The sequence below is a fragment of the Eleutherodactylus coqui genome, chromosome 3 (genome assembly GCF_035609145.1).
Source record: "Eleutherodactylus coqui strain aEleCoq1 chromosome 3, aEleCoq1.hap1, whole genome shotgun sequence".
Lineage (NCBI taxonomy): Eukaryota > Metazoa > Chordata > Amphibia > Anura > Eleutherodactylidae > Eleutherodactylus > Eleutherodactylus coqui.
This window is the reverse complement of record NC_089839.1, coordinates 290,160,871-290,175,884: the sequence shown is the minus strand read 5'-3', so window position 1 is coordinate 290,175,884 and position 15,014 is coordinate 290,160,871. Positions and strand designations below refer to the sequence as shown.

General features: G+C 44.0%; 1 protein-coding gene across 1 annotated transcript in view; it reads left to right on the top strand.

The window, feature by feature from the left end:
• Positions 1-15,014, top strand: part of IL12RB2 (interleukin 12 receptor subunit beta 2) — a 51,126-nt gene that overhangs the window by 19,871 nt on the left and 16,241 nt on the right. Inside the window, exons 3-8 of the mRNA XM_066597652.1 lie at positions 691-960; positions 2,222-2,336; positions 3,725-3,903; positions 7,319-7,455; positions 10,766-10,919; positions 12,962-13,023. Of these exons, the coding sequence (XP_066453749.1) occupies positions 691-960; positions 2,222-2,336; positions 3,725-3,903; positions 7,319-7,455; positions 10,766-10,919; positions 12,962-13,023 (917 nt within the window). The remainder of the gene's footprint in view (positions 1-690; positions 961-2,221; positions 2,337-3,724; positions 3,904-7,318; positions 7,456-10,765; positions 10,920-12,961; positions 13,024-15,014) is intronic.

Genomic DNA, 15,014 nt, shown 5'->3' with positions numbered 1-15,014 from the left:
TAGTAACAGCGCATTCGCCTACTTGCAGGCGGAGCTGGAGGCATCACAAAGTACTTAAATGGGCAGGAATAGAGCAGGATAGTCAGGAATAGAGCCGGACCGTAGGCACAGCCAGAACGCCCTTTGGACGGTGCTACTCTCATCTGCATATAGCGTGTGACCCAAAGATCAGGCTATATTAGGCCAGTGGAGTTACACTGGAAAATTAAAAAAAAGTACCATTATAATCTTCATATTATTAATCAACCACCTGTGTATTTAGCTGGTTGCCCAAAGTTTGGGGAGAGACTTCCTTTAACGTTGTTGTTAACTGTAGATACATTTATTTGCTTTCTTTGAAAATAAATGTATCTACAGTGTAATGAAAAAAGGAAGCCACTTATCAAATAGACTTGATTAAAAATCTTATATTGTTTTCTGTATACAGCTCCTATGCACAACTATATGTCTCCATGGTGACAGACTACAAACAAAACCTGTTCCTGTAGTCATGTGTTACTCCTCTCTCTCTGCCTCCTCTTCTTGCTAATTAATAGAAAGTAGAAGAGTAGACAGATGAAAGAAAGTAACACATGACTATACCCAAGGTTTATGTGGAAATGCATAAGCTTGCACAGGAGCTGAATACACAAAACGATAAGAAGTTTTAATAAATTCCAAAACTAAACATACTATGATCTTTATCCACAGAGACCTGTAGAGATGCTGAAATGAAGGCCACCCCTGGCACAGTGATACAACACGGTCATCCTATTAACCTCACATGCACTTTAACCAGTAACGCCAAACACTGCCGCTCGAGATCTAAAGATGTGAAAATTTATAGAGACAGTACATTATTGCCGGGGACATTAAATACAGAGTCAGTAATGGTACAAGACCTCCTACCCCTTCCTGGTGAAACAAAGTACCGCTGTGAGAAATGTAAAGTGCTCTGTATGATATCAGTGTTTAGTGGATGTAAGTATCTGTCAGTGAATACAGTAAGACTATCGTTGGCATAGCATACAAAGAACAAAGTCAACACTTCCAACAAGTAATAACTGTAACAGAAACACAAACTTCCGCATATTAAATATATGAATAAAATTGCACAACTGTTGTTTATAATAATTGTATAAAAATGCAGAGTTCTTAGTGCACATTTTGATCAAAACATGTGGGCCCAATCGCCACATCTAGGTGAACCTTATCTGATGAATACCTAGATCTAAGGCCAGGCTCACATAACGGGGCGCATTCTGCATGCATCAGGCCCACAGCGGATTTCGGCTGTGAGCCCAGACAGTGACTCTGCGTACGACATGTACTTGTATTGCATATGACCGCGTATGCACGCAGGCGGTCATGCGCAGTATAGTTTTTTTTTAAATTTCGTTTGTATTTCCCGCACCTTCACTTAGCAATGATGCGGGTACTAACAAACTAGAACATGCTGTGTTTTATTTATCGACAGTGAATTACACAATTCTGACCCGTTAATGTGAGTGGAACTGTGCAATCCCATGTATTTGATTGAACTGCATATTACTGTGGCTCATGCGATCACGGAATCCGAAATTCAAATCCAGTCATGTGAGACCCTATTGTATCTCCATATTCCACCAATTTCATACAGACGCATGTGGAGGTTTTTTTCTATCCAATTCCATACAAATCTGACAAAGAAGAAATCATAGTGTACTCCGTTATATACAGTAGGGAAGAACATGTTATTATTCTATCTGCAGCTGTACAGCCTCCTACAAATGATTCTTAAGGTGCATTTACACAGATGATTGTTCAAAAATCGGCAGAAACTTTAGTACTTTATTGCATGTATTTAGAGAACAGCTGGTGGTCTGTTCTCTAAATACATCAATATTGTTCTCCAGCGGTACAGTAGCTGTTAACAACTGTTAAAGAATGTTATCAGCACTGTCTGCGAGGAACATAGCACGTGGTCCGTCCTATCTCATCGTCCTGAGGGACGAGGATTTCATGCGGACCTGAAGTCAGTGATGGACGAACAGTGCATGGTAAGTGCATGATGGGCACGCATTTACACACAACAATTATCGCTCAAAAGATGGCCTTTGAGCTATAATCGTTGAGTGTAAAAGGGCCTTAAAAGACAAATCTCTTTGGACAGATCCCAGGTGTCTTAATAGGGTCCATGTTTTGTGTTGTCTGTTCTCTTTGGAAGACGTTATCTTGTCTAATCAAATACTTTTTCTTTCAGTTCCCCCAGGTCAGCCGAGGTCTGTCACATGTGAACAGGAGGGAGAAGTGGGAAATATGTCCTGCTCGTGGGAATCTGGAAGAGAAACCTTCATTGAAACAACCTGCACTTTGCAGTTGAGTGTTTGACCTTACAATCTTTCAAAAACCATTTGTGCTGATAACTTTCTTAGAATATCAGTATAGAGGTCAGGGTGTCTGTTTTCTCATACAAAGCTCCAAATTTCCTGCAATCACCACTAGGAGAAGCTTAGAAATTTGATGTACTATGTTGCCCCTGAAAATAAGACCCCGTCTTATATTAATTTTTGCCCCAAAAGAGGCACCAGGTCTTATTTTACTTATCTAGTAGCCATGGTCCGGGTCCCTCCCGCTGCTCTCCAAAGTTCCGTAGCTCAACCGTACATCCTACACTCTTTGGCCGCCAACAGAAGATCACTTCCTGCTTGCAGGGTTTGTAAATCCTGCCTCCAGGAAGTGAGGGCTCTTATTGGTTCAGCGAGTGCTGCTCTAAGTCAATCAATGCAGCGCTCGCTGAACCAACGCGACGGTTGTGATTGACTGAGATTTATGAACCCCGCAACTAGGAAGTGATCTTCTGTCAGTGGCCGAGGAGTGTAGGATATGTGGCAGAGCTACAGAACTTCGAAGAGCAACGTGAGGGACCTGGACCGCGCCTGCTAGGTATTGTATTCTTTTTTTATGTTGTCTAGGTACGGCTTATATTTCAAGTCTCTCTGAAAATAGCCAAAAATGGGAGTCGGTCTTATTTTCGGGGTATACTCTGTATACTCTCTTATTGAGTGCAATGTATATACAGTTAGCTCCTCAGCCCCCTCTACTGTTGGCTAAGGCAGTCAACATTTTATCATTTGACTATATATCTCCACTGTGGATTTGGAGGTCTGACTGCTATAAATATGAATCAGCATAAAGGGCCCCAGGAAGCTGAGACATGAGAAGCTGTTTGTGAGAGCTCACCAAATCTTGGCTCGCTTGTCATGACTTACACGCATTTTGCTTCTTCTTTGTTTGCACAGCAGTAGTTGCTTTACAACGCCTCCTTGGTCTGTGCATGCAGGAAATGACAGGTTGGGAGACTCCCTCTCCTCTAAGGTGCTTACACATCACCTTCGCCCGGGTTGTCTGGGTTTGCTCACCTGTTTTGTGGCCCTTCTTCAGCATTGGGATATGGCCAACCTGCAACTGGCGACCGCCACTTCCAGAACTAATTAATTTTTACGGCGTCACACTACTCTTTCTATATAAACTTGGCGCCCATCTGGTGCCTAGAGCCACAGGTGCTCCACTGGGCACCTGTCATTCTCTCTCCCCTGGTCGCATCACCTGTTCCGGATGGGGCCTAACACCAGCAGCCTTTGGAGCAGCGCTGGCCACTCAACCTCTGTGGAGGGAACAAGGAGCGCTCCCTAATTACCCACCTCCTTACACAATGTATATACTTTAAGATGATTTACTAACGTTTTCCAGTTGTATCTTCCAGGTTGTTGCATAAATCACATAATGTGAATGCTTCCAGCAAATGCAGCTCACAAGCGCATCAGACCCTCATGCTGCCGCTCAGTATCAGTGTGGGTGGTGAATACACGGTGCTGGTGCAGGCATCAAATGAACTGGGAGAAAATGTCTCGATGCCATACACTTTCACTTACTTTGATGTCGGTGAGTAGTTTGACTACAGGGACTACAGAACAAATATGGCTTCATTAGATATAGACAATCCAGTTAGGGTCAAAGCTGATGGGAGTTCAGAAGTAGCAGCCATAACAGGTCTTGTGCCACGTATGACGGCGCCAATATTGTAAATGGCATATGGATAGCCTGTTACAAATTTTTCATGACCCAGCAGACTGTATCTAAAAATCCAATGTATACAGTCAATGTATACCAGGGAGGGACTGAGAGATGCCTGGGCCACTGGCCCATTACAACCACTTATATAGAGCAAAAATCAGAAATTCTTTAAGTGGTTATTTGGTCTGGATATTCCTATATTGTTAAAAGGCTTGCTGCAAAAATCATTGATCAATTGTACTCTGAAGGGCAGCCTGCAAATACCACTGCAGCGCCACCCCAGGAGAAATGAAGTATCGCATGATGCACATTAAAATCAATGGCCTGTATATCATGCATGGCTACATTGGGTCCTCTAAAGCTACAGACTCTGTTTGTAGCGGCTCTTAACACCTTCCTTCCACATGATGTAAGGGTACGTCATGGCAGCGGGGTAGTTCCCCCAACTGGACATACCCTTACATCCTGTGGATAGCGCAAGATCAGAAGAGATATTGCGCTATCCGGCAGTGGGAGCTGTGTGTCACTGATAGCTGCCCTACCACTATGTAGATCGCGGCATAGGAAGGGTTCACAGAGGGAGCACGCTCCCTCTGTGACGTCATCCGACTCTCGCGATGTAATCGCAGAGAGCCTGGCCGGTTGCCATGGTAACAGGACCCCACCTACAGGCGTCATATATTACCACTGCCTATGATTGCTGTAAGAAAAGATAAGGCATTGCAGGAGAGAAGTCCTGCAATGCCTTATCACAGCGATCATCAGTGCTATGAAGTAAGTCCCTCTGAGGGACACAAATGGTGTAAAAAAAAAAGGGATCAAAATAATGTACAAAAAATAAACATGTAAAAAAACAAAAACTTTTTGTGCTTTTTCTCATATTAGCATAAAAAACGGATAAAAAAAAATCCACATATTTGGTATTGTCGTGTCCATAATAACATGTACAATTATTTGAACATGCTTTTTATCCTGCACAGCAAAAAGCATTTAAAAAAACGCTCATAAAACTGACGCAAAATGCTAATTTTTAGCATTTTGCCTCCCAAAAAACACAATAAAGGTGATCAAAAACGCCGTATGTACCCCAAAATGGCACCGATAAAAACTACAGCTCATCTTGCAAAAAAAAAGCCATCACAGAGCTTCATCTATGAAAAAATGGTTATAAGGCTTTGAATGCAGTGATTCAGAAAAAAAAAGATTTTCAAAAAAAGGGTTTTTATTGCAGAAAAGTATAAAAACCTAAAAAAATATATTATGCGATCATAAAAAAAATAATAAAAGTTTTACAATATAGTCTATGTACCAAAAATGGCACCATCAAAAACTACAGTTCGCCACGCAAAACGCAAGCTCTTATAGGGCTGCGTCCACGGAAAAATAGAAAAGTTATGGCTTTTAAAAAATGGAGATTAAAATCAGCCAAAAATCATTACGTCCTTAAGGCCAAAATAGGCCATGTCATTAAGGGGTTAAAGGGGTTGTCCCATGAAAAATATTGTTTAAAAGTTAAATGCAGCCCATAATGTATAACATTTTTTTTATCCCCAGATATTTCTAGTCTAATGCTAGAATAATGCCACCTGCTTTTTCTATTCCATGACCACCTTAGTAACTGCTCCAAGGTGGTCACACCTGCTCAGTCTTGCTTCTCTTTCTGCACCACTGAGTATGTGAAAGGATCCCCTATTTGGTGAGTAGCTGCTTCTGAAGTTGCTGTATCCTCTCTGAAAAGAAATGCTGAGCCAGTGATTAGAGAGTGATACAGCGTTACTGCAATCGCTCGATGTCTCCTCTGACAAGCAGAGAACACACTGCAGCTTTGGAAGCAATGACTCTCCAAGCCAGGGATGCCTCCATGTACCCAGTGGAGTAAAGAAAGAGGCAGGACTAAGCATGTATGACCACCTTGGAACATTCACTGAGATGGACACAGAATAGAAACAGCAGGTGGCGCTATTCTAACATTAGTCCTGGTATATCTGGGGATATAGAAACAGCAGGTGGCACTATTCTAACATTAGTCCTGGTATATCTGAGGATATAGAAACAGCAGGTGGCGCTATTCTAACTTTAGTCCTGGTATATCTGAGGATATAGAAACAGCTGGTGGCGCTATTCTAACATTAGTCCTGGAATACACAAAGATAGAAACAGCAGGTGGCACTATTCTAACATTAGTCCTGGTATATCTGAGGATATAGAAACAGCTGGTGGCGCTATTCTAACATTAGTCCTGGTATAGCTGAGGATATAGAAACAGCAGGTGGCGCTATTCTAACATTAGTCCTGGTATATCTGAGGATATAGAAACAGCTGGTGGCGCTATTCTAACATTAGTCCTGGAATACCCAAAGATAGAAGCAGCAGGTGGCACTATTCTAACATTAGTCCTGGTATATCTGAGGATATAGAAACAGCTGGTGGCGCTATTCTAACATTAGTCCTGGAATACCCAAAGATAGAAACAGCTGGTGGCACTATTCTAACATTAGTCCTGGAATACCCAAAGATAGAAACAGCTGGTGGCACTATTCTAACATTAGTCTTGGACTATCTGTGGATAGAAACAGCAGGGGGAGCAATTCAAAATTAGCCCTGGAATATCTGGAGATAGAAACATTTTTTCAATAAGTATAAATTAAAAACAATTTAATTATAATTATGGGCTGCATTTAACTCTAAACAATATATTCTGTGGAACAACTACTTTAACAGATAATTCTAAGTGAGGGCCCATTCCCCATTCCGCTGTCCAGCTTGCAAATAGGGTATCTGAAAATGTTTTTTCTAAAATGATGAAGCTTCTTGTTAGAAAGAGTCATTTGTACTACAATATACATTGTGCGCATCCTACAACATCATTAGATATCTCTGTATCTGAATGTGTTGTGGTCAGAGACAGGAAAAATGAATGCGGTTCTGAGTGTGAGACCTGAGCATGACTTCCTGCAGTCTTCATGACCGGTATCTGTCATTGTAACACTGTTACATGGAATGAGATTATATGCCTATGACTGATGATAATGCTACTAGGGGTCCTGGTATCTCTTCAGTGGTCTCATGGAATAAGCTTCTAATCATCCTTAAGTCATCATTCTATTCTATGTAGTTATTGAAAGCCTGTTCAGTTATGCTTTATTTGCATCTGTCAAGCACCAGGACATCATTTTGACTGCTACCTCTGCACCCCCTATAGCAACGCCCCTATAAGCTGCTAAGGTTTAGCGACTCTTTATATGAGCCATTATACCCTAAAAATGTTCCTCCTGTGTCATAGTGAAGCCCTCTCCACCAAGTGATATGACAGTGACCTGTAATACATCGCATGACTGTACTGTGAGCATCCACACCTATCAGGATGTGCAACACTTTCGGCTACGGTATCGCATCACCAATGAGAGCGTTTGGGAGCAGGTAATGTTCGGTTTATGTTCTTGTTTGATGCCTGTGTGGCAACTTTTGTGCGACTCCTGTCCATGTAGTGTACAAATAACCATAGTGTAATAATAAGTAATAATAGCACCGTACATACCCATACAACATTTGCTTAATAGAATAATACCTCCACAGTGCCACCTACTGGAAGGCAGCATTTCTTCAAGCCAAAGTTAGACTCTTTATACAAGCCTTGTAACAATGACCGGGAATTAAGTCTGTGCATGGAGTCTGGCTTGCTTTTAATTCCCAGTCATTGTTACAAGGTTTGTATAAAGAGTCTAACTTTGGCTTGAAGGAATGCTGCTTTCCAGTAGGTGGCACTGTGGAGGTATAATTCCATCTCCGTTATTTGCATATTACCCAGAGGAGCATGAATGGCCTTTTGAGTCTCCTCACTCGCCGTCTAGGTGCTCTCCCTAAGGAGAAAAGATAGCGTTTCTTAAAGGGAATCCTATAAGCTTATGGGCTGAAATTAGGTGACACCGCTGAGTCCGAGGGTGTGCTGTACTTACCTCCCGCGTCGTCCCCCCTGTGTGTGTGCTGAAAACCGTAGCACAATGCTAAGCAGTCCTCCCACTCTAATTTTATAGTCCCCTGACTCAGAGGGTCACTAACTTTCAGCCCATATTTTTATTTTAATGGGTTTAAAGTAAGTGACAGGGTCTCTTTACAGAACAAAGCTATAAAGTGCCACTACCATACACTGAAAAACTAATATACCGTAGTACAGCGTATAAGTGGCTGTGCTAAACAATGTAAATCCTGCCATACAATGACCATATAACAGCTTCATGCATAAATCTAATAACAGTACTATATCATGTCTAAATAATACAGCTATACAATAAATATTAAGATTCGTGATTGTCAAAAACTTACCAGGGAGTGATTACCAGGATACTATAAAGAAAAAACCATGGCCACGGCTCTGCTCCTGGAAACTCCAGCAGTGGTGCCATGTAGACATGGTCGCCGAGGCCTGTGATTGGCTGCAGCAGTCATGGGATCAATGACTGGCACGTAACAACTGCAGGAGCTTCCAGGACCGAAGCGGCAAGAGTTGGAGCAACATGACATTTAAGAGGTGGGAACTGTTTTTTTTCTTCTTTATTTTAACTCATTATCTGCTCCCTGGTAAGTTTTTAATAGCAACTTTGAAAAGGAATTCCAGCTCAGCCAGAGACTCAGAAAAATATTAAAAATCCACTTTATTTCATAAATGTTCAAAAGTGAAAGATGACCACTAGAGATGAGCGAGTAGTGCCTTAGCCGAGTATCCTCCCGCTCGTCTCTAAAGATTCGGCTGCCGGCGCAGGTGACAGGTGAGTTGCGGCGGTGAGCAGGGGGGAGCGGGGGGGAGAAAGGGAGAGAGATCTCTCCCCTCCGTTCCTCCCCCGCCCCCGCCGGCCCTCGAATCTTTAGAGACGAGCGGGAGGATACTCGGCTAAGGCACTACTCGCTCGAGTACTTAGCCTTAGCGAGTATACTCGCTCATCTCTAATGACCACCACTACAAAAAAAGTTTTTCACTTTTTAATATCTATGAAATAAAGTGGATTTTTAATATTTTTCTGGGTCCTTGTGTCAGGACTTGGGGTCCGGGAAACTGGAGGTCCCTGAAAATACCCGCAACCCCTGTCCCTACCTACTTGCCCCCCTGGTCTAAGCAACAGGGCGACAACTGGGCGACGGTCCCTACACTCACTAAGGAAGGGGAACACTGGGACTAACGTACAGACAGACACTGGAACAAACAACAGCAAGGCGAGTCAGACTATCCGGGTTGGCAACGAGAGGGTACGCGGTACAAGAGGGTCAGGCAAGAGGCAACATCAGGTCAAAAAACAGGGAGTCAAAACACGAAGTGCGCAGGTGTAGCAGGAAGACCAAACTAACACTGGCACTGGAATGCAGACACAAGCAGGTTTAAATGCTTTCATAGCTCCCGCCCCAGCAGCTGATTGGGGTGGGGAGCCTGACAGCAGCTGAGAGCACCCAGCAGCACTGGGGAACCCCCCCCCCCCCCCCCCCAGCCCTGCAGGAGGCAGGGAAGGAGACACATGCCAGGTTGCCATGGTGCAGAGAATTCGGCGCGGAGCAACACCCACCGCGTCCCTAGCAACCTGGCGGCGAGGAGGAGCCCTGCAGCCAGGAAAGATGACGAAGACTGGGGCTCAACTGCGCCGCTCGCAGCCACCCGTGTGATAGGACCAGCGGTGAGGGCACGAGGGACCCCCGAGCCGCCGGTCCTGACACTTTGGAAGAGCTGGAATTCCTTTCAAAGTTGCTTAGTTATCTGGATGGTCTCCTGTGGATCTGGAGTGGGCTGGTGAGCTGGTTCCTCTCTATCTCTATTGTCTCTTAAGTTTTAAAGAAACTCAGAAAACCCCTGTAAAGTGTAAAGGGGTTTTGCAGCTCTACATGATTGATGACCTATTTTTAGGCAGGGGTCCATAACCCTGGATCTTCACTGAGTAGCTGCTTGCTGGACTGCTGTGTAGGGAGCAGGAAACAGACAGCTCCATTCACACTGCAATGGCACAACATGGTATTGCAGGCACAATTCCTATTCTTTCTAATGGGAACTGCGCCTGCAATACCATGCCGAGCCACTGCAGAGCTGTCTGCTTCCTGCTCCATACACTGACAGCCTCCCGGTCATCAGCGGGGGTCCTGGATGAATGGCACCCACCAATTAACTATTAATCTGTCCTGAGGATATGTCAGCAATCATTTAGAGCTGGAAAGCCCCACAACCGTTAATTGTTGACAGTAGAGCTGGGAAAAACCAGAACCCTGAACTTTGTGAGAAATGACTCATTTTTAACAACATTCCACCTGAAAATGAAATTCATTATGTGCGTACAGTAATACGAGGTGGCTCCGGATACGTAATATGATTGGCACTCCCACTTTAAAGCCGAAATAACACGGCCGACAATCTTGTGTGAGTTCTGTCAATTCCGACACGGACAGAACTCGCACAGAAAATGAGCCCATTCATTTGAATGGATTCATTTATTTGGTATTACAAGCAAAGTTTCCACTGACATAAATGGGAACTTGGCTTGCAATACCAAGCCTGCCCACTGCAGTGGGAACAGAGCTGTCTGCTTCCTGCAAAAATCAGTTCAGTGCATGATCCTGGTGAACAGCTGATCCCAGGCAGCAAACCGCAACTGATCCTATAAAAATCAAAAATAACCTCAGCATGTCCCATAAAAATGTATGAATGGGTGTAAAGATTAAAATATTATAATTATGACCAATGTTCTACCCTGCTCAGTTACAGGCAGAAATCCTGAGCAACAGAACCCTAACTCTGCACCATCTACGTCCGCTATCACAATACGAATTACAGGCAGCTTGTAAATACAAGATCGACAGAGGAAAATGGAGTAATTGGAGCAATATTGTCACACACAAGACCCCAGAGGATGGTAAATATATGTGTGGCATTGAATAAGAACTGTAAAGACTCTAAATTAGTGGTTTCCAATTTGAGGCTCTGGAGGAAGATGTTTTAAAACTGCTACAAAGTGGAGAAGTTGCTTATGGCAGCCAATCCGGTTCCATTTCTTATTTTTCAGAGGCGTTATGGGAAATAAGAGCAGCCATCTGATTGGTTACTAAGCTCCCTTTACACCCCTTGCAACCTACTGCCCTAGGCAAGGCCAAGGTGCAACCATATATACAGATAGCTGAAGAAACCATAAAACATGAGCTTCTACTTAGCGCCATTTGGATTTCCTTTGTAAGCTTGCTATAAAAGTGTTGAAGGACTTCACACGGCCCACAGAGTTCACATGGTGTGAAATGTAAAAGTCTGCGGTATTTATTGCTGAACTCATGCAATCCAGATGGTTTTTCGGTTTGTCTTGTCATATGGACCCATAAACTGAACTCAGCAAATTCTTTGAGATTCATTTTAGGGGTGAACAGTTTCATTTTCATGAGTTACACATTTCCTTTAAATTTGAAAAAAAGTCAACTTTTAAAAAAAAAATTTTTTAACTGCAGTGTGATGCTGCGATGCTCCTTCTCCTACAGAGTGTAGAGAAGACCGTGCATCCATCCACAGTATGGTGGTAGATTGTGGGCCTCAAGCCATGATGAGATTATAAGGGGTGCAGAGCTTGCAGTCACATTCACCCCCTGAAGCTTGTAGAGGCCCAATAGGTCCCAAGGAACCACATGAAGATGCCAGTGTTATAAATGGCACATGGTAGATCGAAGCCATGTTAAGGATTTTGTATTGGGGTCCAGGAGCTTCTGCTAAGGGATTAATTTCACAACAGCTATAAAGCCAAAGGTGGAGAGCACTGATTTAAAGGGATGTATTTTTCATAGTCAACCCTTCCCTTGTTCCCGTGGTGTCCTGCTGAAGTCTGCAGGCAGTAATCAAAGCTGACTTTTTTCGAACACTGCTCGTGTGTAGAAGTCTATAGGAGAGCATGCAGTGGTCTGAGAAAAGTCGGATTTTCAGACATGGACTTCAAGAGTGGACTCCTCAGGAACGAGGGAGCATATGAGTATGAAAAAATATATATGTCCGCTGGTCTCTGTCACTTCACCGAACAGCACCATGACTTAATTTGTGGTGCTGTTCGATGGTGACAGGTTCCTTTAAAGGGGTATTCATAGGTCATCAATAGTTGATCGATGGAGGTCTGTCTGTCGGAACACATTGCGATCAGCTGATCTCACCCCGGCACTCGCTGCAGCGGAGCAGATGTTAGCAGCTTCATCCGCACTGGAGTGAGAGTGAGACGTGCGAGTATCTATCTTATCTATCTATCTATCTATCTGTCTGTCTGTCTATCTATCTATCTCATATCTATCTATCTATCTATCTATCTATCTATCTATCTATCTATCTATCTATCTATCTATCTATCATCTATCTATATGTATCTATTATCCCCACATACAGAGATTTATCAATAATGTGGTTGGAATCATAAATTTACAAAGTAAACCAGTGACAATGGTGCAAATTGCCTTCCATTTATCATAAGGGCTTATTTAGACGACCGTATATCAACTCAGATTTCATGCCGAGCCGATATACGGTGTCCTTGTTTGCAGGGGGGGAGGATGGAAGAGCCAGAAGCAGGAACTGAGCTCCCGCCCCCTCCCCCTAGGAGGGAGCGAGACGGGGGCGGAGCTAAGTCTCACTGCTTAGCTCCGCCCCTGTCCCGCCCCTCCAATTGCAAATAGTGGCAAGGGGCGGGGAAGGTGAGGAAGCTCAGTTCCTGCTCCTGGCTCTTCCATCCTCCCCCCCACCTGCAGATGAGGACACCGTATATCGGCTCGGCGTGAAAACCGAGCCAATATACGGTCGTCTGAATAAGCCCTAACTCTGCACATGGCCGGATAAATCTGATGCTACTCATTAGCCTCGTTAGATAATTTTCTGTTTCTCTCTTCCCCGCAATGTAGATTCCGCTATCTGATTTTGTTTTCTTTTCTTTTACATCAGCTCCACAAGAAAAAATTGTGATGTGGTACAGGATCAATCAAACAATCACCATTTTTTGGAAGGTAAAACTGTACAACCTAAAACACTGTGCCCTGCCCAGTCAGCCCATAGTGTTATAACATCAGCTGGGTTATCTCAAAGGGGTTGGCCAACTATTGATGGTCCATCCTTAGGACAGGTCATCAATAGTAGATCTGTGGGAGCTCGCCATATGGAACCACCACCAATAAGCTGTTCTCTGAGTCAATGCACTTATGCACTGAGCAGGAAGCGGACAGCTCTGTTCCCACTGCAGTGGCCAGGCTTGGTATTATCAGGAAAGTTGCCATTCACTTCAATGCCTGCAATTCCAAGTCTGGTGACTGCAGTGCGACGGAAGCTGTCCGATTCCTGCAGAAATCAGGTCAGTGTATAAACACACCAGTCCAGAGAACATTCTTTTTGCAATCTCGCCCATTGTTTCCAATGGGGCCGACGTCAGTGGCAGGGGATTCCCTGCAGAAAGGATTTTTTGGGGGGGGAGAGGCTTGAAATATAAGCCCTACCCCGAAAATAATCCATAACTGTAGAGAAAATTTTTTTATAATAATACATCACCTTGGAAGCACTGTCATTTCCGGCGTGTCTTCTAGCAGGTCCCAGGCACTCTTCTTCAGCTTCTCTTCTGGCTGGAAATTGAAAAAGCCCCGCCTCCTGAAAGAGCTGCCTCTGATTGACTGAGCAACGTGACTAATCAGAGACAGCGCTTAGCCATTCATTGAAGAAGACGCACCGGAGATGACAGCGCTTCCAAGATGATGTATTATTATTTTAAATTTTTTTTCTATAGTTATGGATTATTTTCAGGGTAGGGCTTAGATTTCACAGGCACAGCTGTGGCAGAGGATAGCGGGCAGTGCGGGGCGGTTTAACTGAAAACGCTGCTAGGTGCAGCTTTTTCAGCGAATCGTCGGCCCCGGTCACGCGATTTGCGGATGCGCATCTGTTATGCGATCCGCAAATCGCGGGAAAAAATGCCCATGTGACCGAGGCCTCAGGCTGTTTTACACAGGCGATCGCGATTTTGCCGTGAAAATCGTGTCTTTGTTCCCGTGATTTTTGAGCGTCAGTGATCCTTTTATTTATGAGAATAATCTTACATCGCTGCCGCCCGCGATAAAATCGCACAATTGTTTAAAAGTCAATAGGGCTTTCTGAAGCTAAAATCGCACCGCAATGCATGTTTCATGCGTTGTGATGCAATAAAAAGGAGGTTTCATAGGGAAACATGGGAGATAAAGAATCGCACATCGCAGAGAGATAGAGCAGTCACAATTTATTTGTTCTCTCAACATCGCAGACGGGAAGGAAACCAATGGTTTCATAATCTGCGATCGCCCATGTGAAACTAGCCTGAGGCGTGCAACTAGAAGGTGTGAGGAGACACATAGGAGGTGTGTGAGGAGACTTATAAGGCCATCTTTGCTCCTCTGGGAAATATGCAAATAAGGAAGATGGAACAATACCTCTGTAGCGCCACCTATTGGAAGGTAACAGTGCTGCAAGGATTGCAACAAATGCTGCCTTCCAATAGGTGGCGCTGCAGAGATTGTTCCATCTTCCTTACCTGTGTATTTAGGGAGTTAAAAAAAAAATCTAGTCATCCTCTATCCAAAGTAATGCCAGAGGGTACGTACTGCCACATTATCCAGAATGTCTCTCTACCCACTGGCATGGAGAATGGACTTCACTATAACCAATAGCCCTGGTCCTTCCAAGCAGGTTGGGACGATGCACCACGTTGGCACCATTCTCCAAGCAATCGCCAAACCCAGATGGTGTACTGTGATTCAGCTGTCCACAACACTTGCTTCCACTCCTATACAGTCCAAGAACAATGCTCTAAGCACCATTGTAGATGTCTCTGTGCATTCACTGCTCTGATCTTGTGTGCAACCGCTCGTCCATTGTAACCCTTCACATGTTTCAGCAGACGATGTGTGTGATGCCTTCACAGCTCGTACAAGGCTTTGGTGTCCATGTTCTGTCAGTCTACGAGGTCTCCCACATACAC